Source organism: Athene cunicularia (assembly GCF_003259725.1).
Source record: "Athene cunicularia isolate RWA chromosome 5 unlocalized genomic scaffold, athCun1 chr5_part1, whole genome shotgun sequence".
NCBI lineage: Eukaryota > Metazoa > Chordata > Aves > Strigiformes > Strigidae > Athene > Athene cunicularia.
This window is the reverse complement of record NW_020799101.1, coordinates 32,137,376-32,159,830: the sequence shown is the minus strand read 5'-3', so window position 1 is coordinate 32,159,830 and position 22,455 is coordinate 32,137,376. Positions and strand designations below refer to the sequence as shown.

The following is a 22,455-nucleotide window of genomic DNA, read 5'->3' as shown; positions in this document are numbered from 1 at the left end:
GCAATTTTTTGAGATATGTCCATAAGAATCACCTGTTACTGATCAAATATTATGACCCCTTCCAGATTCTAGACCTTACTAACACAGGAATTACATGTATTGATATATATCAGTTTAGTAAATCAATCTCCTTTTACCTGCTTGTTCAATTTGTTATGGTCAACATCAAAGGGAATGTGATATAATTCATTACTTCACCTGTTTGTTTTCTTTCAATACCATACTATAGTGGCGAAGAAATTCCTGCAGATCCTCACAGTATTTGAAATACCCAGAAATAGTACCTCAATGCCTTGCTTAATCACATTTTGGATGTTCTGCAACCATCATCGTTTCCAGTGACTGATTTTCTTTGTGGTGGCTTTTAATTTACACATTCTACTCCCTTAATCCAGACTGAATTTCAATAAAGTATGTATGAATACCATTAGCTAAAATACCACATCTATGAAAATGTGCCCCAGAGGTTCTGAGCCTCACTCTCCCATGGCTGATGATACTGTACTTAAAGATCTGGCCAGACCGTGGATGTGCACGGAGCAGTTGCACAGCTGTACCCTTCTCGTGATGGAGACTGCACATCTTGCACAGTGTGGCATCAGCTGTCCCCTGAGAATTCCTGTCATTGGTAACTTAAAGATCCTGCTTCATATGCTTTTAAAAAAAAAAAAAAAAAAAAAGAAACAAAGCACTAGCCAACATCTCAGGTAATAAGGAAATAGCATTCCTTGTGGAAAGGTAATACTGCAGTCATCTACCTTATGATTCAATGTGTCTTGTAACATATCTTTTGGTACTCAGTAGCCAGTAAGATAAAACTAATTTCTATACAAGTTTCAGCCACATCAGTGTCAAAGAATGAAATTAGAAAAATTAGACAAGAACTCTTAGTTTTATACTAGAAATATAAGAAGTGGGCAGGCTACCCCTTTTCTTTACAGTACTAATTACCCCTTATGCAAGCTTATACTCACTTAGCAACTTAGTGGTAACTGCCTTTGTTTCAAGCATTGATAACTAGATTATGAAACTACTGGTTCAGTAAAAATAACATCTTAACATAAAGGACATGTCAGTCAAGTTATTCCTATTCTAGGAACTCTATGTGTACTCTGAGTCAGATTGCTTTGACAGATAAAGCACATAGTCAAGACATAGCTTGACAAAGTTGCATGTGCATGTATTATATTAAGTTTCCAGAATTTACTGAATATCAATTCCATTCAGTTCTTGAGATACTTGTATTATGCTCACAATGAAACAAAATCCATCTTTTAAAAACATTTCTATACTTATGAAAAATAATTTTAAAAGCAGTCCTCAAATTGATGCATTCCTGTGATGATTTAAGAGAAATTGTCTGCTTAGGCAGCAGTCTAAGGCCCAAAGAATTTGCATTTCTTTTATTCTATTTTCTATACACATACAGATGTTTGACAAACTGTGTTATTAACATGTCACACTATCAGAGATAAAGCACTTTATGAAAAAGAGAAAATTAAGTCACCATATTACCCGATTTTTATCTGCACTCTTTTGCAAGAAATGCTGTGAGACAACTTGTAACAAATAAAGGAACTAGGTCTAAAGCTAACTTTAAAACATATGAGGATGGATGTACTGAAAGAGATCGATTAGTATTCCTCACTCCTGTGTTGTTCACTGAAGCCTCAACACATGGACAATATATATATATATTATATATATATATATTATATATATATATATATATATATAATGATAGTGTTTATGGAGAAGACTGTGTAAAAAGAGGGGAAGAAAATGTAAATTCTCTTTCTATTGAGAGTAACGTGCAAAAGAGAATGAAGCATGACCAGTAAAGACAAAAAGCTCTCCTAGAGGGAAGGAATAATATGCTTTAACAGATGAAAAGGAAGACAGAGCACAACTAGCTGCAGCAGAAATTTACAGCTGAATCAAATACTTAAGAAAATGCAACACAGCTGTTTCCAATGATCCATCCCCACAAACGTGTCCTAATGACCACTCCTATACAGCCAAAAATACAGATATACAAGGCTGTTTTAATACTTATTGTTTCTTTGCTATTCTGTGCATTTCTTAATTTTCCAAATGGTTTTAAAACCAGGCTGTGTAGCCAAAAACCCAAACCATTTTTCAGGAACAATTTCTCTGCCCTTCTGCTATGTGACTCCCTGTACAGAGCTGACAAGCAAGTGCTAGGATTGCTTTAATCAAGTATTATACAAGTCAGCCGAATGATACCTTTTGATCTCCCAACAGTCTCTCATTAACAAAGCATAGAGTTTGCAAAAGCCAACAGAAACAGCAAACATCCAATTGGGCTGGAGGCAAAAGCATGCAGGGAGAATAAGAAATAGGAATTCTGCACTCCAAATGATTCCTTCTGAGCAGGGAATGAAGCCAAGTGATAGGATATCAAATCTTCACGGAAATGGCATAGCGGAAGCCTGGATTTACAGCTGCAGCAGGATTCTAGAAACAAAGGGAAAAACAAAGCAATGCAAACCAAAACAAGAATATGGTCGAATAGAGCAGATGAAGTATTGGCGAATTAAAGATCTTGACTGTAAGATGGAAAAGTCAGATGACTGGACTGCTTAAAAAGAACAAGGAAGGTAAAAGGGGATGGAATAATCACATGAGGTTAACAGAGAATCAGCATCATTACTAGTCTGCATTAGGAATGGAAGAGGTTGGTATAAGCAATGGTTGACAAAGGAAGAATAGTGTTATGTTTTACTTGTTTAAACAACCCAGTAGATTATTTCATAGAGCTGGACAGCTGGAAATTGAGTTAAGCAAAAACAGCAGCAAGTTGACAATGGATTGTTGCTAGTGAGTATTCCCATTCAGAAAGGAAGCATGCAAAATTATAACAAGAATTAACTTGAAGTAAAGGAACTATATTCAGTGACTGAAATTTCCCCAAGAAAGTGTTGTAGCCTAAAAGAATCAGAGACAATCAGCTGACAGAAAGCAGTAGATATGGCAAGAAGCAATACCAATGGCTGCAGAAAGAATCCAATTAACTAACCATAAAGAAAAAGGAGTATTTTTAAAGCAGAAGTAATAAACAGAAACCTTGCCAAAGCTTCTGCAAATAAGAAGCCTAAACAGCTGTCCACAACAGGCTTGTTTTAGAGTAGGAACTGCTTATAGAAAAGGGGGATTTCAAACATTTTCTCTAGCCTTTCAAGGCATTTTAGATATGCAAAAAGAGGAGAGACATAATGAAACCAAGTTGATTCCCCTAAATGATGTAGGTTTTCTTAAAAGGAGAAAAGAGCAAATGGAAAGAATAAAATGTGAACAGGTCCACAGTAAGCAGAGAGGTGAGAATAGTCTTTACGAAATCCATTAAGTGACCAAGACTGAGCTGAAACAGTCTGAAATCATATATAAGGGGTAAATGCTTACAACAGGAAAAACAGAACTGTAGAAAGCCACAAATACAAGTAACCTTACAGTATTTTTCTCCACTTCATGAAATAGAGACCAAACCAATCGTACACCTCTTTGAGACTGTACTATCTAAATGAATGGCTAACACAATTCAGGACAATAATTCTACTGTTTAGACTGCTCCTCTGAATAATTCTAGCAGACTGCCTGAATGACACCACTGTCTCACTACAGACTATTTCTCTGAATACATTATTTAGTAAGTAAAGGCTGGACCAGAGGATCTTTCAAGGTCCCTTCTAACAGAGGCTGTTCTGCTATTCTATGATTAGCGTAGTGTAAGGACTGAAATATGACTAAACAAACAAAAAGCCTTTTGTGTCATATTTAAAAGGCACTTAAGAGTCTTCAATGAAATCTATGTTATATCTCATCACCTGGATCACAAACCCCCCACTACCACTAGAACTTAATAATAAAATGCTTTAGTCCCTGCAGTATCTCAAGTATGGATGGAAAGACCCATCTTGCAAAATAACATCATGCTCCAATACATCATTAGAGTTAAGTCTGTAATTCTACCAGCTTGTACAGTTGCACACATTGACTCTTACATTCTGCTCTTGCCCTCCTGATCTTTCCCCTAGCCAAGAAAAAAAGCACATTTGACATCAGCACAAAAATGTTTAAGTTAGGCTACATCACTTTCTAGCTAGAAAACAAGCCTCACCTTTGGTTAAAATTGAGATATATTGCTTTATACAATCTGCTACAAACACAGATCAACACTTAAAGAAGTTGGAAAGCTTGCCTACCTTTTATTTTTGGGGTGGGGAGGTAGAGGGTGGAATGGGCCACAGGGAAAGACACTACAGGAAAACCTTTTTTAAAATTTAAGTTTACAAAAGAAGTTAGATTTGATTTGACAGTCTAACTGAATAAAACATGAATACCTCATGGCTTTATCAGTCAACACACAGGGTGGTCTATCAGTTTGGAATCTTTCAAATGCCATGGTACAAACCACCCCTTTTTCCAATTCCTGAAAAATTTCAAAGCATCTCTCCAAGTCTCTTCCAATTCTATGTTCTCCACAGCCGAGAACAACTTCTGTTCTTCTGCTTTCCAGCTACACTGGGTAAACAACCAGCATTCCCTCAGATGGTACAGCTGAAGAATGGTTTGTGTGTATTTGTATGTTAAATTTATGTGGGCTAAACTTAGGAAAGCTATTCTTAAAAGAAAATGACATCTGAATCCAAAAATAAAACAGGACACAAATGATTCCAGAACATTTTAAAAGTTCTTTACCTAGCTCTTTGTTTTCTTTTTAAGTAAACTCAATTTCAGCTGCCAAAAATCTTATCAGTACTTTTGATATTCCCCGACACTTGAACTTTAGGAATCTGTCATTAATGCAGGTGAACAAACATAATGACTGGAGGATGAAAGCTTTTGTTTATTTAAGCTTTCGATTTTCACCTCACTCAGAAAAAAAACATACTTCGTGTAAATGCTTTAAATGCTTTGTGCAAAAGCTTCTCTTGCTAGAAGAGAATACTCTTTTAGCAGTTCTGTTCTCTTCCAAGTCATTGATCCAGTCACAGAAGACTGCTCTTGCCATTACTACTGTGTTCCAAAGAGTGACAAGAGGCAGATTTAAGAAAACTAGCACAGCAGGGGCTGATATCATATTATTCATGAAAAGCATTTACTAGTTATTTCATCCAGCAAGAAGTTTATGTTGCAGCTTCCCTTCCAGCTGAGCCTGTCCTCTGAAGATATGTCAGAGCAGACAATATGGAAGGACAATTAGAAGCTTAAAGCAATTTTTCAATAGCCATCTAGATTTAGGGGATAAAACTGCCTAAAACTTCACTGCCTGATGCGTATGTTCCGCAACATTGTAAAGCTATCTCAGTCCCACCCCCTAAAATGAAATTTTCTTCGAAGTATTAATGTTAAGAGAATTTAAGCTTCATATGGTTTTAACTCCATCATTCCCTGAGGCTACCAAAAGTTACTGTGTGCTACGGAGCTCTACTGAACCCAGCAGAACAGCTGATAGGGTGTGCCAGACCTTCTCTATGGAGTTGTTCCAGCCAAACAGTTACTAGAGATTGTTTTAACTTGGACAAGTGATTAGGCTCCTCCCTGATACAAGGCCAACAAAACTCTGCATAGTTTATATTCTCTCAGCCTCCCCACCCTTCATATGTTGTTTTTCCTTCTTGTTAGGATATGCATAATCAGACTACCCAAACCAAGTTACATGAAAATCTTTTAGTAGGCTGGAGGAAGAACACTGCCTGCTTTAAATGCAGAACAGTTGTTTGCAATAGCATATATACATGCATGCACGAGATCATGAGCTTGTTATTTTTATTGCTGCAGTCTGAAATGTTCAGATGTATTGGTGAGGGAGAACTGGACAGAATTAGTTCAAAATTCCCTCCCTACTGTATTTTATAGGTGGCATGCTACTTGACTGGTATCTGAGCTCCTGCTGCAGCAGTTTGGATGAAGTGGGGAATACAGACAAATCACAGAAGATTAGGCATCAGGTTCTGATCTGTTCTTTTCCTATTTAACTTGCTTTAAAAAAATTATTTAAAGTCACAAACAGAAAATATTCAGAGATCTGGACTGCATCGTTCATCTTTCTTTGTCAAGGCAACAATAAAATCTACCTAATTATGAACTTGATAGAATAATCTAATCAGTTTAGAAATTCCTTTGTTAAGTACTCCTTATGTGCTGCTCTGCACTGAAAATTATTTGATAGTACAGTCTTCAAAGCTCAGAAGCATGATGAAAACTTACAGAATTTGACTTGGCTCCTACAGCTTGGAAGACTATAAAAGGATTAGATTTTAATCTGATGTTTATGTACTAAGAGTCTGTAACATACCAACCACTGGTCAGGCAGAAGTTTTGGATTTCTTCACAAACTGTTACAACTAAGAGCAGAGTTACACAGCAATTGACAGAAATCCTTTCTGAAATGTAACCAGCAAGGGAACAATTCACCTCTTTTCTAGCCAGGATGATTCAAGTTCTACAACCCATAATTCAGTGAGCCCAGGTATTATAAATACCACTCTCCAGAATCAGGAAAACTAAGAAAACTGTTCAAAATGAGTTCTACCCCAAAGCGAAACACACCAGTTTTAACTACTATAGTAGAATGAGAATGCTTTCCACTAAAGCTAGCAATTGGGGATACTCAAGCAGGTCTTATATGCATGGCTGCAGTACTTCAACTTGAAGAAATAGATGTCATGCAATACTGTTTAGTATATCCTTACTTCTAGCTCTGCATTTTTATCATATATAAGATAGCACCAAGCTCTGCCAAAAGTCTCACTTGAACAAAGAATGAACAAACTGCTTCCAAAGACAGCATGACATTCAAACACTTTAACCTGGCATTAAACTTGATGCAAGCATCTGCCACGTTCTGGGGAAAACACTGCAGTGAAATATGCTGTACTCACTGAAGGAAGCTACTGACAGCTCTTGAGGAATCCAAACCTACCCAACACAAGTAATTCCAACAAATGCATAAAGCACCACAGAGACACCATCCTCTTCGGAACCTGGAAGTGGGAAAGGGAGCCTGCAACCTCACAACTTTGTGTAAGCCTTCACAATAATTTGTGGATGCCTCCACAGAAAGGCTACAAATTCCAACTAAGAATAACATTACCAAGCTTCCTTTATGGTTAATGTGGCAACACAGTTTCATACATACAGCTTTGCAACCAGCTTGCTTTATGAACAAAAACTTACTGCATTAATACAGGCTTCATTTATGAATATTAGACCTATCCCTTTTAATTACTGCAAAATGACATTTCACTAGAACCCATCTGATGCCTCACTCTTCCCATCAAATTTTCCATGATTTTGTTTTGTTCCATGTTTTTTCCTTTCTTATTTTTTCCAAGATAATATCATTTTGGGTTTTGGAAATCTTTCCAGTAAGTCCACGTGTGCTTGAAGTGGATGGAAAAGCAATTCCAAAAGCTCACTTCTGAATAAAACTGAAGGCAACATTGGCAATACAAGTTCCCTGGAACAACACATCATTTTATAAAACTGAAAGTGATGCACAACAGTGAAAGGGCTCAAACAAATAAATTTCCGACATTAAGATTAAGACTAAACTGTGATACATGAAACCTTTGCTTCTGTTTTACTTCGTTTGTTTCAAAGCTTAGCTTGTGATTTTTGCTTCCCAATGACTCTTTAACTGTTTCCCTAGACCTCTTTTCTCTGTTTAGATCTCCCTAAGTAAATCACTGATAGCAGACTCAAAGCCTTCAATGGACACCTGGGCAACTCCTAGAATGGACAAAATAAGATAAGGATGACTCGAACAAAAGGACACAGAGATCCTATTATAGGGAGGATGGTCTTGATGATTTAGGAAGATGACACCTAGACTTGACTTTACAGCGCATGCTCTGGAAAGACGGTCAACTACTGAGAAAAAGACTACCTACTTCTTTCCTCGAACACAGAAGATTCCCACTCCATTTTTACTACGCATGCTCAGACTATGTAAATAAATTCCTGGAACTTATTATCATAAGACATCCCCTTCCAGGAAATCTAATGAATATGTATGATTTGTGTGTATGTAAACTGATGTCCCTTACTAGTTCTTGGGAGCCCTTATGGTGGAAAATCCCCAGGACACCCCCAGCACTGCTAATAAAGAACACCTGTGTAACAGTTCTACTGGATTCTGACTGTTGAGTCAATTTCTTTGTTTCAATAGTTAACTGTGAGGCTTTATCTGCTATAATTGTATTCTCAACAAAAAAACCCCAAAAAAACGAAAGAGGAAAAGAGCTAAACATCAGATACATAACTGCACACCTTCAGCTTGAAATTTAGATAATATTTCCTGCAGACAAATTAGATCAAGTAGTGTGTTGGGAGGAAGCACAGGAGCACACGTACGTTCTTTCTCCACTTTCAGAAAAAAATACCAAACAAAAAGATCACTAATCTTAGACTAGATGGTTTCAAATATGCAATTCTGTAGCTCTGCTATAACAGGAGTCCCTCCTACACAAAATTCTTGTGAAAAGGGACTGGTTACATTAAGTTGAACAACTCAGAGTCAGGAGGGATCAGAACATCAGCATATATTAAGGGTGTTATTCTGAATACGATCAATAAATACAGCCTACCTGACAAATTAGTTCATAATTTCCCTTCTTGTATTTCAATAAAAAAAATCAATAATGAAGAACAGAAGGTTAATCTGCCCCCCACCCAAAATCTATCAGTTTTTCACGTCTGTGATTTGATCACTGGCAAAGTTTTTCAAAGACACTTACCATGACTTCAGGTTTTTAAATTCCTTTCATACAATGGAATTTGGCATTTATTAGCATTAAGAGCAAGTGATATTTGGACTTCTAAAACTCCTTTTGGAAACCATGTAGATAAAATGTCAGAAATACCTAACAAAGACAAAACATGTTCTGATAAAGAAGGCAAAAGACACTTGGTTAAGAACTATATTCAGTATCACAATCACTTATATGTGAAGGTGATTATATTTTGACAGTTTAATATGAGCACTGAACCTAAAACATCAACACTGCAGCAAATCCACTGAGCCGTGATGTAACAGGAAGGCTAGTTTTGAGACAAGTATTACCCTTGTTGGTGCTGCCAGTCTTCCAAGCCTCAACATGAGAGATGTCTGTGCACAGCCAGTTACAATCAATCAGCACTCCTGGAAACAACTGCTTCATTTCAACAAGCCCTGAGGATAGCAGCTAAGAGTAGGTGGAAGCTTCAAACATATGTACACATCTATGTTTATTTAGACACACACAGTACACAAGATGAATGTAACCGTGTTAAGCAACAATTCAAAAAAAGCATCAGTGCGCTCCTTTACCCAACAATGGTCAGTTCAGAGTAGTGAATATATGTCATTGAGCACCCAGCAAGAAGAGCTGGACATTCATTTGCCCTACAGCTACCCAAATAATTAAACCTTCACCTTAAAGAAGTCATTACCAAGATGAGACAGTGATGGTTATTAACTTTACCTTTAGAAGAAGTGGAAGGAATAGAAGCCTGTTTGTTTTTTTCTTCCTGTTCTGCCTTATGAAAAAAAGGATTTGCATTTTACCACAAAACACAGTACAAATCTTATGTTGTTATTGTTAAAAAAACCCACAAAAAACTCAGCTAACACCTGAAACTAAAGCAACATGCATGGTTAGAAGCTCATGGTAGAGAAGACCAAATCTGAAACATCTCTTAGACTTTATTTTTTATTTCTCTTAGAAATTGTCTTAAAACATTAATGCTGTAACATATCTTAGTTCACTCCACAGAAAGGCTAATGATAATATTATACCTCTGTATACATAAATTTCTATTTCCTTTATTTTTAAAAAAATAAAATTTAAGTAACTCAAATTAAGTAGAAACTTCTGACATGCTTTTAAGTAGCTAGTTGTGGTGGTTTGACTTTGGCTAAATGCCAGGTATCCACCAAGTCGCTCTACCACTTCCCCCCTTCCCCCTTGTTTTCTCAACAGGGCAAAGAGGAGAAAAAAAATAAGATAGAACAACCCTTGTGGGTAAAACAAAAGCAGTTTTAATATAAGCAAAGTGAAACAAAGGTCCATGCACGGAAGCAAAAAAAAGCAAACAGATCTATTCTCTACCTCCCATGACCAGGCAATGTGGGGCCTTCTCAGGAGCAGGGCTCCCATACACATAGTGGCTGCCTCGGAGGACCAAGGGTGACCCCACCCCCTTCCTCCTTTCTCCCAGCTTTGTCCTGAGCAGAGGTCATATGGTCTGGAATATCCCTTTGGTCAGTTCGGGTCAGCTGTCCTGGCTGTGTCCCCTCCCAAGATCTTGCCCACCCCGTCCCACTGTGGGGGGAAATGTCAGAAGGAGCCCTGGTGCTGTGTAAGCACTGCTCGGCAGCACCCACAGCACCAGGGTGCTACCAACACCCTGCCAGCTCCCAGCATAAACCACAGCACCGAGGGCTGCTACAGGGGAAACCAATTCCACCTCAGCCAGACCCAGTACACTATTTCAAAAGGAAAAGTAAAGGCATAGTAAGCATCAGAATTCCTCCAAGCTCCTATGATGGTTCATCAAGGTCAAAAGAAACCCTAGCAAAGACAAGGTAGGGATGCTGAAGAGACCTATTTGCTTCAGTCCTACTGTTTTTACAAAGGATTTGAACTCCACTCAGACTGACTTCTGAAGCAATGCTAATAAGGAGAAAATTTACTCATCCATGAAAGGCCATAATCATTCTTGCATATTTGATGATGTAAACGTGTTTTCCAATTAAGAATTTATGTTATGCAGAAATTAACTTTATATTAATACTGACAGTCACTTAGCATCGGATTTTGTTTGCTTAGCATTTAATGACATTTTAAAATTTGATATCATCACTGGAAATAACTTTGCTAAGCAACAAATATAAGCAACAGCCTAACACACACTCAGTGGTAAAGAAAATAGAGTAATCTGGCATCTACACAATCCCAAGAAGGCACAATCTTATTCAGAAGTAGAACAGATAAGCATTGGAATGATCAAATAATTTTTTTCTAAATTAATAAAGCAAAGAAAGTGGAATAAACCTATTCCATCTCCAAACATTGAAAGTTTGAAGGCCAAAACATACGTATTGAAAAGGACACAGTTCTTGACCCTTTTTAATATTTGCCACAGCCTTCTGACTCACTTTAAGGAATCCTCACACATGCCCTTAAATTTCACTGAAGAGCTTATGTATTTCAGCAGGTTTCCTGGAAAGCTTATTCAACGAATGAAATACATTCCCAGATGAGGAAAGCTTTCAAGATTGAACCACAGCTCCAATTATCAACCAAGTATTATACAGATGGTATGCTGTACACACCCAGAAAATTGTTTCCCAAATTTTCTAATCTGAAAATACAAAGAAAAAAACTGAAATGCAGAAACAAGATACAGCATATATGAAATAACGTATAAAGGCTGACAACCCTTGTGTATATTTACTTGCTTTCTGGTGGTAAAACAATTACTGTATGAAGACTGAATAAAAAAGAAATTATTTAGTATGATTACATTTTACACAGGTATTTACCAACACACTTACATCTAAGCATACTGAAAGGTATCCAGCAGTAGAATAGGAAAAAAATCAACAGCTTAACAGAAAACAGTAACATTACTGACTTTTTCCTCCCTCTGTGCTGAAGATACTGTAAAAAAAAAAAAAAAAGAGTCTACATAATAATGTATTAAAAAAAAAAAAAATCTATCTAGAGGTAAATACAAGTGATCTCTCTGTGCATCACCTTATCCTAAATACAAAACCAGTCACCTTTAATACAACTCCTGACACACTTCCACAGGTTCTTCCCAAAGGTCTCCAATGACAAACTATGTAAATTTTCAGTTAGCTATACCAATGACTTGTTATTCTTACAGTTAAAAAAAAAAAAACACAAAAAAATTTTCCTCATAGCATCTTCATCACTTTATTTTACAACTTTATATTTATACTTTATTTTTTTACAACTGTAATGTTAGTATTCATAATTTCATACCAGTAAAAGTCAGCTGAAATTATTAATGTTTCTCACAGTCAGAGATTCTTGCTCATACATTTGCACCAGCTCAGCTGCATGAGCCATGGTAAAAAGCTTCAGTGAGCTGCTATAGTGAGCTCACAATACAGACACATGAACATCAGTGTAGGCACCAGGAAGGCAGCCAGAGGCATCAGTCCACAGAAGTCCAGGAATAAACGTGAAGTTGCCAATAAATTGGAACCTAACTACATATGTGTGGAAACCACAGAATGCTACATCAATTTAACTCCACCCACCCTTGGGCAATATTCTATTCCACGAGCAGCCAGCATGGAAGCAACAACAAATGCATATTTGGAAAATAATTTCATGGCACCATTGGCTCTATAGGCGAAAAATAGCATACAAAAGCTTACGTTGGAAGTGTAACCAAGTGGTGGTGGTAGATATCTGCTGAAGTAAGTGTGCTGTTAAGAGCACAAACGAGAATATTCACAGAACTATTTAAACTAGTGAGCCAAGCCTGTGTGTCTCTGTATACTTAGAAACAGAAGTAAAAAAATCCCAAACACCTACTGTGGTTAACTGCAAATAGCAGTCTTTTGAAAAAATCCGTGATGTGGCTGATAAGGTTAGATTTTAAAGGAGGAAAAAAAAAAACCCCACAACACTCTCCCCCTGCACATACATTTTTATATATTATTTCTAATGATTCCTTTGAAATTTCTTTTGACTCTTCTAGCACCATTCCTGATAGATTGTACTTCTGCATAAAAGCCATCCAAAAAAAAGACCCTGAAATGACAACATGTTAATTTAATTTGGAAGTGGCAAAGAAAGAGCACTATTAAAGTTGAAAAGTTCTACTCCCAGTTGTAAACAACTTTAGCTTTACAGTCAAATCCCAAGCATTTCAGCAGAAGGACTAGAAAAAGTGGTGCAGCTAAGCTGAGAGTGTTATGACACACAGGAATTCAGGTTCAAAAGGAACCATCTGGTTCATTCAGTTCACTGCAACTTCAATAGATTTTTAGTCCTGAAAGGTCAACACTACATCCATATATACAAACTGGAACACTTCCAATGCACTGTAACACATTAAAAATCTTTTTAAATAGTGGAAGTTACTTAAAGGAATGTAATGATAGGATGTCAAAGGAAGTAACACAGAGAACTGTGCACAAGCAAGTAGGAGAGATCACCAATGTCCTGTATCTCTGAAGTGACCTTTGAATTATTTTATACTTAATTTGGAATTCTAAATAAGCCTAAGAACTATTTTGAATAATTGTGTTTCAATTATGTAAGACAATGGTGACAAAATTTAGATCTGATCCAATAACTGTCACTAGGTCTGCTAGTGTGGAGGAGGTGATAAGTATCCACTTTCAGCTCTGAATTTCTTGTCTTTATGTTAAATCCTCTTCTACATTAAAAAAAAAAGATTTAAAAATCCCAGTTTTCATCTTCTCTGTTCTGCCTACAGCCACCCTACCTCTGTGTTTCCCATCTGTCTACTCCTTTCTTGCTGTTCTTCAACTAAGTAACTCCCAAAAGATCTCCCTGGCTCTGCTTGGCAGTCTAACTTGGCCCCATCACTACAACAGGCTAGAAAGGTTGCAGATAACGTAAGCAGTCTTTCTACAGCTTTCTTACCTTAACCTATCTGTAGTTTCAGATAACAAACATTAGGTACACCTTTTTTTTTTGAGCATGAATGAGGATTTCCTTCTAATCAGTTCAGTATTTAGTATTATCAATTTAAAAAAAAAAATCCAGTACATAGTTAAAATTGGTATTTGATGAAAGAATCTCCTTTACTCTCCCATCTTACTCTGTTCACTATTTGATTCTTTCAGTGCTTCACTACCTCATCTCTTCAAAGCCTAAGGGTATTCTCCCTGCTCAGCATCTCTATCCGTATTTACAAAAATGCAGATATACAACAATTATGAGATAATGTATTTTCAATTCAACACAGAAAGAAAAACACTTAATTTGTGCAATTAAGTGTTTGTGTTACAAACCAAGCAGTAACTAAAAGTAGTTATCACAATGGCTGTTGTTTCATTTTCTGTTCCATGTCTTGAATGAAACTATAACTAGGCAGGATATTTTATATTCACAAATATTTATAAGTCCCTTTACAAGTCAGTTTCTATGTGTATTCTTTCAACTGACAAATGCAGTTCTAAACAGTAAATTATCAAATTCCTTTTAGCAAAGGCCAAACTAAATTAATCAAAGGAAACTAAGAACACAAAGGTAATCCAGTCACTACGTTTACCTAATATACTGCAACCCTGGGAAAAACGGTACAACAGTCAAAGGCTGATAAAGGTGTTTCCAAGATAGGTGTTGCAATACTCAACATAAAGCCCTGTGTCACTTTAAATAGAAAATAAAATCCAGAGCTAACAACCATTGTGTCACATTCGTTATACCACATCACAGGAAAATGGAAGGACACCAAGTACATTCTGTTATCTAAAGATACAGTTCACTTTAGACCGTTTGGGGACACAGCCACAGCTAAACTGACATCCCCACATTAACTTGCCCTTACTAAAGGAAAACTTTTTCTTAATTGGTAATACAAACTTCTTGCAGCAACGAAAACCATTATTGCTTCATAGTCATCACAAACAGCAAAAACCACAGTGGCAGAAAGAGTTGTTCCCTACCCCTTACCTTTGTGCCATGATCATACCCATCTAAATAACGAACTGCACTTGACCCTAACAAATGGCATCATCTTTCTGATCAAACTGTTTGGAACTCTAATATTGCCCTCAAACACACACAGTGTCAGGCAGGCCTCTCCCTAGTTGCTCCATTGCCTACTGAAATTACCAATGATATTGTATGTTTCATAATATAAACTACAGATGTATATAAAACAACAGGCCTCACTCAGATCCCTGCAAAACCCCACTAGGAGTGAGCCACACATAAGGGCTCTTCCAATACACTTATGAAGCTTTTCAGTGCCCACCATACAATAATTTTATTTAGATCCTGAATGCTTCTCCTCGTCAGAGAGAAACTCTGCTGAAGTCAGGACATCTGCTGTTTCTTCCTTACTCATAATATGTTATCCTGTTGCAGAAAGACATTAGATGCGTCTAAGATCATTCAATCTCACAAAATCCATGTTGGCTGCTACACATCAACATGAGGGTGGGGGAGCTGAAGGAGGGATAAATTCCCCATAACAGCAATTAAAAAAAAATAAAATTAAAATCCATCTACTGAATAGAGTTAGCCTACAGAAAATGAAAAGCAGAGATCACACCTCTTACCTTTCTTCATGAACATGAGTATCAAACACCTGGGTATTACAAAACTGACTGCATGGTCGTAGAACAGGATTGTTCTTTAAAATAAGATGACTTAGAAAAAAAATTGGACTGACACTTGAAAAGTTTGACTGCCAAAGTAAGAACAGTTGAGCTTTGTTTCAAAGGTTAGCGATCTGAACATTAAGAGATGGGAGACCTAGATTCAGCTTCCTCTGCAAGAGAAGAATTGAAACCTGCAATCCTTAGATCCAAAGAGCATTTCAATCACAAGTGCAGGGAACAGCCTAGGTGAGTAATTTTTTAAACCCTTTCTTGAAGCTCTATATATAGGGAGAATGACAAGCAGAACACTCAGCTGGAAAGGAAAAGTCTTCTGTTTTGTCTCACTGTCATGTGTGTGTATATACTCTGCAGCTTGTATTTTAACATAAGCATTTTTACATATTCATACAAATAACATTTCATTCAATAACACTCCATAAATGTACATTTTGTGTGAAAGTGTGTGTGGTCTTATACGAAGTCACTGAGTTTTACTTCCTTTTGAAAGTTTTAACACAGCTTTCAGTGGAAAAAAATTTGAAAGAGTCCATGGAACATTATAGTCCTTACAGTCCTAAAGTAACTGCAGTCTTTGAGATTCATGGAGCACTTCTTCCTCTGACCACTAGTTGTACTTTCAGTAAGATGCACACACTCAAAGGGGAGCAACAGATATGCCTCAAAACCTAGGTGACTAAATCACCCTAGGATACTAAAGCTATTCACACACACTCAGTTGGCAGACAGAAACAAGGGATTTCTGCCTTTCTAGAGAGCTACCTGGAGGTAGCTGGAAACCTGAAACTGCACTGAATGCCTACCTCCAGACAACAGAATTCTATTATTAATTTTGAAAACAGGTATAAACTACAGGCAAATCAGAATCACAAACTACTTTCCAACTGCCTTAAGACATAATCTGAAGGTAAATTTCACTACAATAACCAGAGTATTCAAAGCATTAAAAAAAAAAAAAGCCAAAAAACCTGCAATAACCAGTTAACCGTAAGTTACCTAATCACTGGATTTCATTTAGACATTTAGAAATACATTAACTGGACCTTTATTTTGATTTGAAAGGGTAAAAATATAAAGCAAACTACTGTGCAGCTACTACCTACTCTGTTCCTGAAATACAGACTGTCACAAGTGCTGATTTGACCTTGGAGAAACTAATTTCATCTGAAGACATTAGCCACAAATTTATCCCTGTTCCCCATGACCTCTCACAAAACATGTCTTTATACAACCTTTTCTCCTTCATTTCCAGTACTTCCATGTTCATCCCTTTAAAAACAGGTGATTGACACATAGTACCACTGTTCTGTTCAATGGACTGAAAGTTGTATATCTAACTACGAAAAGAGCTAGTAACATACAGAGGCAAATATAAGAGGAATACATATCTGCTTCAAACAAAAAATTTCAGGGCATTAAAATTAAATACAACATAAAGTTCATCCCTCCAAAAAAGATCTTAACCTCAAAATGCAAAGACTGTTACCAAGTATTCTACTTGCTCATAGTCTGCAGCTATGCTGTGAGAGAACACATAATTTTTTTAAACAATGAAACCACCTGTACAATTTATTACATGGTGTAAACATCAATAGCCTTGAACATGTGGTTTCTCAGGATTGAAGACGTAAGTGCCATAATTCTCTGGTTACATTATTAAGATTCAAGTCACCCAGCTCCTTATGGCTATGGATAACATCTAATCAGTTAATCAAACATAAAGCTAAACAGATAATTGGATGTCAAAATCATTAATCTTACCTGAGAGGCAGATGTATGTTAAATATTCACCCTGACCCCCAGTAGCTAGGAAAGGAATCTTTTTTTTTGTTCTTCTCTTCACTTGGACAGCTCCCAGCATCCTTTCATCGTGTGGGGCAAAAATTTCTTTGCTGATTGCAGACTTGGCATTCATTGTAGATCACAGATAGAGTAGACTGCTGCTCTCTAAAAATAAAATTTAAAAAAATATCAGAAACTCCTAAGTTATGTGGAAGTCCAGTTAACTTACACATGTGTTAGCAGCAATGACCTTCAAATAAAGTTTTTATAGATTCCTAGACTTTAGAAGCTAATTTCAGGCACTTAGAGGAATAATTTTCAAAGTATCTAAGAGTCTTCACTGAAGTTGTTCTCCATGCTTCTTAAATTCTCTTAAACTAGCTTAGCTTATTTTGGGCAGAAGCTGTCCACACTAGCTCTTCAGTATGATGCAAAAATCTTCTCAGAGAGATATCCTGTTACTTCATGCTGCATAAAAGCTTCATTAATTCCCTCTCTGGTAACTGGAGGGAAACTCATCTGTCCCACATAGACAGGGAAAGCACTGCAAGGGCATAGGGGAAGAAACACTGTGCTTGTGCTGGCAGACCGGTCTCATTCACAGAAGATGCAGAAAGCTTCATACTCAGTAAGACTGTTCACTTGAGGAGCACTGCTCTTGGTGACAGTACTTGATTAAGCAGCTCCTGCACTTCTTGCAGCTTTAGCACCCTCATCCCCTTAACTCCTCTGTAATTATCAACTGGGCAACTGCACAGGAAACAGCGTCAGAAAAACCATCAAGGTTAACGCAGACAAAACCACACCTCCTCTTTTCTCCTAAGTAATTCTGACCCAGGTCAGTTCCTCAATGTTTCATAAGAAAACAGCACAGTTAACCTAGGAGACATTTGGAGAGGAAAAAAAACTGTAGAGAACAGGGAGGGAGAAGGAGGGAAGCTGCTTATTCAGGCGTGTCCAGCAAAGAAAAGGTCAATCTGACCACAGCTTACAGAGGAGCCCAATTAAAGGAGAGAGAATGCAGTTACAAAGGGGACATTAACAGGCTCTTTATGTAGACAGCACCACAGTTATAACTTCAATTAGTTCTGCACCGAAATCTGTTAATAAGTACATAGGTACCACTGATACCGACTGTGGAATGCCCCTTTAAATTGTTCAAGTATAATCATTCTCCAAGACACATGTGTTAAATTCCTCATCTCCATATTATTAAGACTTTCAAGCCCACAGATCTTTGACACCCTTAGCTTTCTTAGTAGAAGTAAGATCATCTTCAGGTCTCAACTACTGAAGTCAGATATTCTGCCTGTGGAATCATTTGATACTTGCCACAACTTAACTATTAGAAAACACAGATAAATTCCAGTTAAAATTAGATTTTGAAGCCAAAAGAGTCACAGAACCATTATTTTTAATGTGCATAATACCAGCAGAGAAGTTGTCTTAACACTTCCAGTCTCAACATTTTGTTGGTACTTATTTATGATATTCCCTTATGTTAAAAAAAAAAAAAAAAAAAGAACCACCATATTCACAGAGGCATGAGGGAACACAACTTAGCCAAACTCAAATTCACCACCTACTTATTCTAGGATGCAAATAGAATCCTCTGCCAAAATACTCTGTAATGATATACCTCAGGTAACTAACAGAGGTATGTAAATTCTGAAAAGTTTTATCATTAAGTCATGTTTGCCTTTACAAAAAAACAACTGCATTTAAAAAGTGGTCCCATCAAAAGAAAAATCCAGACCAGTTTCAAAGACAACCACCCAGCTCCTGAAAAGATACGATTTTGTAACTTCTGCTATGTAAGTTACCTACCCCTTAACAACAAATACATCAACATGAAAACAGAATCAAAATGATAAATTTGTCTGCTAGTTACTCAGAAAAGGTTGTTTTCACATTCAATGTTCATTACACCACAATTTTCTCCTCTTCTGTGTTATGCAAATATTTGCAGTATATCTTATGGAAGATGTTGACACATTATAACTAGGTGGTTGGCTTTTTGGTTGGTTTGGGTTTTTTTGTTTTTGTTTTGTTTGTTTTTTTTTTTTAATTCAAGGCCACTGTCAACAACTATGTGTTTAATCAGACCTCCTCCTGAGATAGAGACTGATAATCTTTGGAAAAATAACTTCTGTCTCAGACCTCTACATGCTTAAAGAATTTTCAAGAAAAAGCTTATTGGGAACACACACACAAATGCTGTCAGGTAAAAATATACTCAAGTTACTCCCAACTGAAAAAGTGTTCCCCAGCTTGCAATGATCTAATGCTGTTAATTGTTTTAACTGACTTGTTGAATAGATGTTCTCAAACACTTTCTTGAGACTCACACACTGCAAAATAAAGTGTGATTTCAAAGATATACTCAGTGATGTAAAGGCTTCCTGGGTTAAGAGAAAATATAAATTTTCCTTACCTACAGTTGATTGTAGCAGAAAATGTTATTGGTTTATAGGTTCAAAACTTTCATGTAGTACTTCAAGGTTTACTGTAAGGATATTACAATCAATCGGTCTCACTGTATATAGCTGCATTTGATAAGACTCTGCTGAACAGGAGGCAAGCCAAACAAGACCTAACTAAATCCTATTTCATAGATATCCCAAATTTTCCTTCATATGTGCATTACAACACAAAACTAGAATGACAGCTACACATGCAATAATCCAAAACAAATTCAAAACCTAGATTTAATTAACATACCTCTCTATGTATACAAACATTTCTATTACTTAATGCAAGTGCTTTTATGCACAATCAACATACAAATACAACTTTAAATAAAGACTGGCTCAACACAGTAAAGGCAGATTAAATCTCCTGTTTCAGTAGAAACACAGAAGACAACACAGAACAATCAAATATTGCAGTTCATGGCTGCATGCTCTTACTTGCTTTGTGATTAAACTGGTTTTATATACATCTACCAGAAGTTGTACACAGACACAGTAGACACCCATCATTGTAAATGGAACCTCGAACTAAAGTATGCACTCACTGCCTAGGAGGTTGTGATCCTTCTGTTCCCAATACCTGGTTTACAACAGCCTCAGATGCCAGAATTAAGCAACTAATCTGATGCAGTGTACTTGACATGATTGCTGCATCCAATGTGGAAACTGACACTAGCACAAAACACAAAAGTCTATTTAAAAAAGAAAACAACTAATTGTGCCTGTGTGCAGGCAGACTTGCACACTTAAGCTGTCAGTATAGTTTGGATGAAGTTATTTTTCATAGGTCAAAAAAAAATCAGCAGCTAGCTGGATTTAAATAAGCAACCTTCTCATATTTACTGGCAGATATGTGCAAAAGACCTTTGCTTAAGTAAAACATTACAGTGTTCCTCTTTTCCAAGAGCAGACATAATGCAATCTTTTTCTTAGTTTTACTAAAAAAAAAAAAATATGTTAAGACTTGCTCAAGAAACATGAATAAGTCTCAACTTTTCCCATTTTCCAACAAAAACACTTCGTCTCATAGAAAAAAAACTAAAAAAGGATGCTGGCTGTACATGCACAATTTCATGTAGTACAACATGCCGATTTCCTTACACAGTAACATTTGTTCTTGGCGCACATTTCAAGACAAATTCAAACCATCATCAGTTTCCATCCACAGCCATGTGGACTCACACACTGGAATGCAAACTGTCTCCCCCATGCTTGAATAAGAAATACCTCACAGAAGAAACTTTTACTGGAGAATCTCTGAGCACTCCAAGATAGTGTAAGACTTTTCACAACATTTACCCCTCTAAGGCAAGGGGGATTTAAGCGTTTCAGTAAAAGTAAGTCTTTGAACAAAGCCTGCATTTCTTGCCTCACACACTTTTTGTTCCACATATTTAATTCCAGTCAAATCATTATAATGATGCTTTTGGCTGAACGAAGAAAATTCCATTTTCCTGCCACAGTTTTTCACTCCAACCATCACAGCATTATGGAAGAAGATGTAAGCATTTACTCTGTGCCTCCAGCGTCCAACAGAAATGCCAAGAGGGAGGATTCCTGTGTAGATTTGAATTCGTGCCTGCAATACACTCCTTATTTGCATCTCCTCAAATCTTTCTGTACTGCAATTATTCTGCATGATATTTCTATCGCTAAAAACTCCTCCTAGGAACAGCTGACCATTCACCTATAAGTGTGTGAGGGGACAGTGTTTAAAGGTTTCTAAACACACACAAAAAACCCCAACACAAAACACCATCAAAAAAACCCCCACAAGTAAAAAAACTAAGATACTTAAGCTGATATCTTCAGAGATCCCACATGTTCAGTAACAGAAAACTGTTTTCTGGTCAGCCAGAATCTCAAGACTGTTTTCAGGCAGACAGCCAGCAAGCGGCTGACTTATCTTCACATCCAGATGTTTTGTAGGACTATGCAAGTGGGAAAAAAAGGTATCTACAGTATCTTTGTTGAGGTACTGGTATACAGCAACAACTGGGGAAACTAATCCTCAGCATGCAGAATATTAGTAAATTAGAAAGGAGAAATGAGATAAGGAGAAGGAAGAGCAAGTGATGTTTTCCCAAAAAAGAAAAAAATGTTCAGTATGTTAAGTCTTGATGTTTTCAAAGATCTTTAGTTTAATCACAAACAGGGATGGGCTTACAGAACTGGCTAACCACTGAAATGTTCCCTGCAGTATGAAATCATCTGAGCAACCAACTACTGTTGGGCTGTGCTGGTAGCTCTAGCAAGCACTCAAATCTGCTTTTAATAAAGCCACCATCCTGACAGAGAACGTCTACCTTAGAAAATCATTGCAAGAGACCATTATTAAAAGCCCAGGTTCTGTTGTTGTGATAATTGTCTGGTGTTTACTTACTCGAAGAATTGAGACTACATATTTGATCATTACCATTCAAAATTCTGTATTTGTTGTTATCTTAAATAGCTAGTACAACTTTGGAGAAGCACAAAATCATTACTAAACCAAGGCAAGTAATTTATAAATCCTTAAAAAGCACATACTAAAACATACAATTTCTGAAGTTGCTTTGCAGTAGATTTATTACACTTAAATCTATCCTACAGGAATAACACCGAGTTTAATTAGCTCTGCAAACAAGGATTAAACCAGTAGATCAACCATACTCTAAAACAGTTGAGGTAAAATCTTTAAGAGGCTTGAACAAGAAGCTCAGAATATCTTCTGTCATCCTTCTATTTGCAAATCTAACTTTGCTTGACAGATTTTTATTTAAATTAGGACAATAGAGGCAGTCACTGTACAGAACAAAAGTTCTATTACAACCTACTAACACTGTCTCTTATACACAT

General features: G+C 36.8%; 1 protein-coding gene across 1 annotated transcript in view; it reads right to left on the bottom strand.

Moving 5' to 3' along the window:
• The window catches only part of STXBP6 (syntaxin binding protein 6), a 77,693-nt gene extending 60,386 nt beyond the window's left edge, over window positions 1–17,307 (bottom strand). Inside the window, exon 1 of the mRNA XM_026850057.1 lies at window positions 17,126–17,307. Within this exon, the coding sequence (XP_026705858.1) occupies window positions 17,126–17,279 (154 nt within the window). The 5' untranslated portion in view covers window positions 17,280–17,307. The remainder of the gene's footprint in view (window positions 1–17,125) is intronic.
• Between the last annotated feature and the right edge of the window lie 5,148 nt (window positions 17,308–22,455).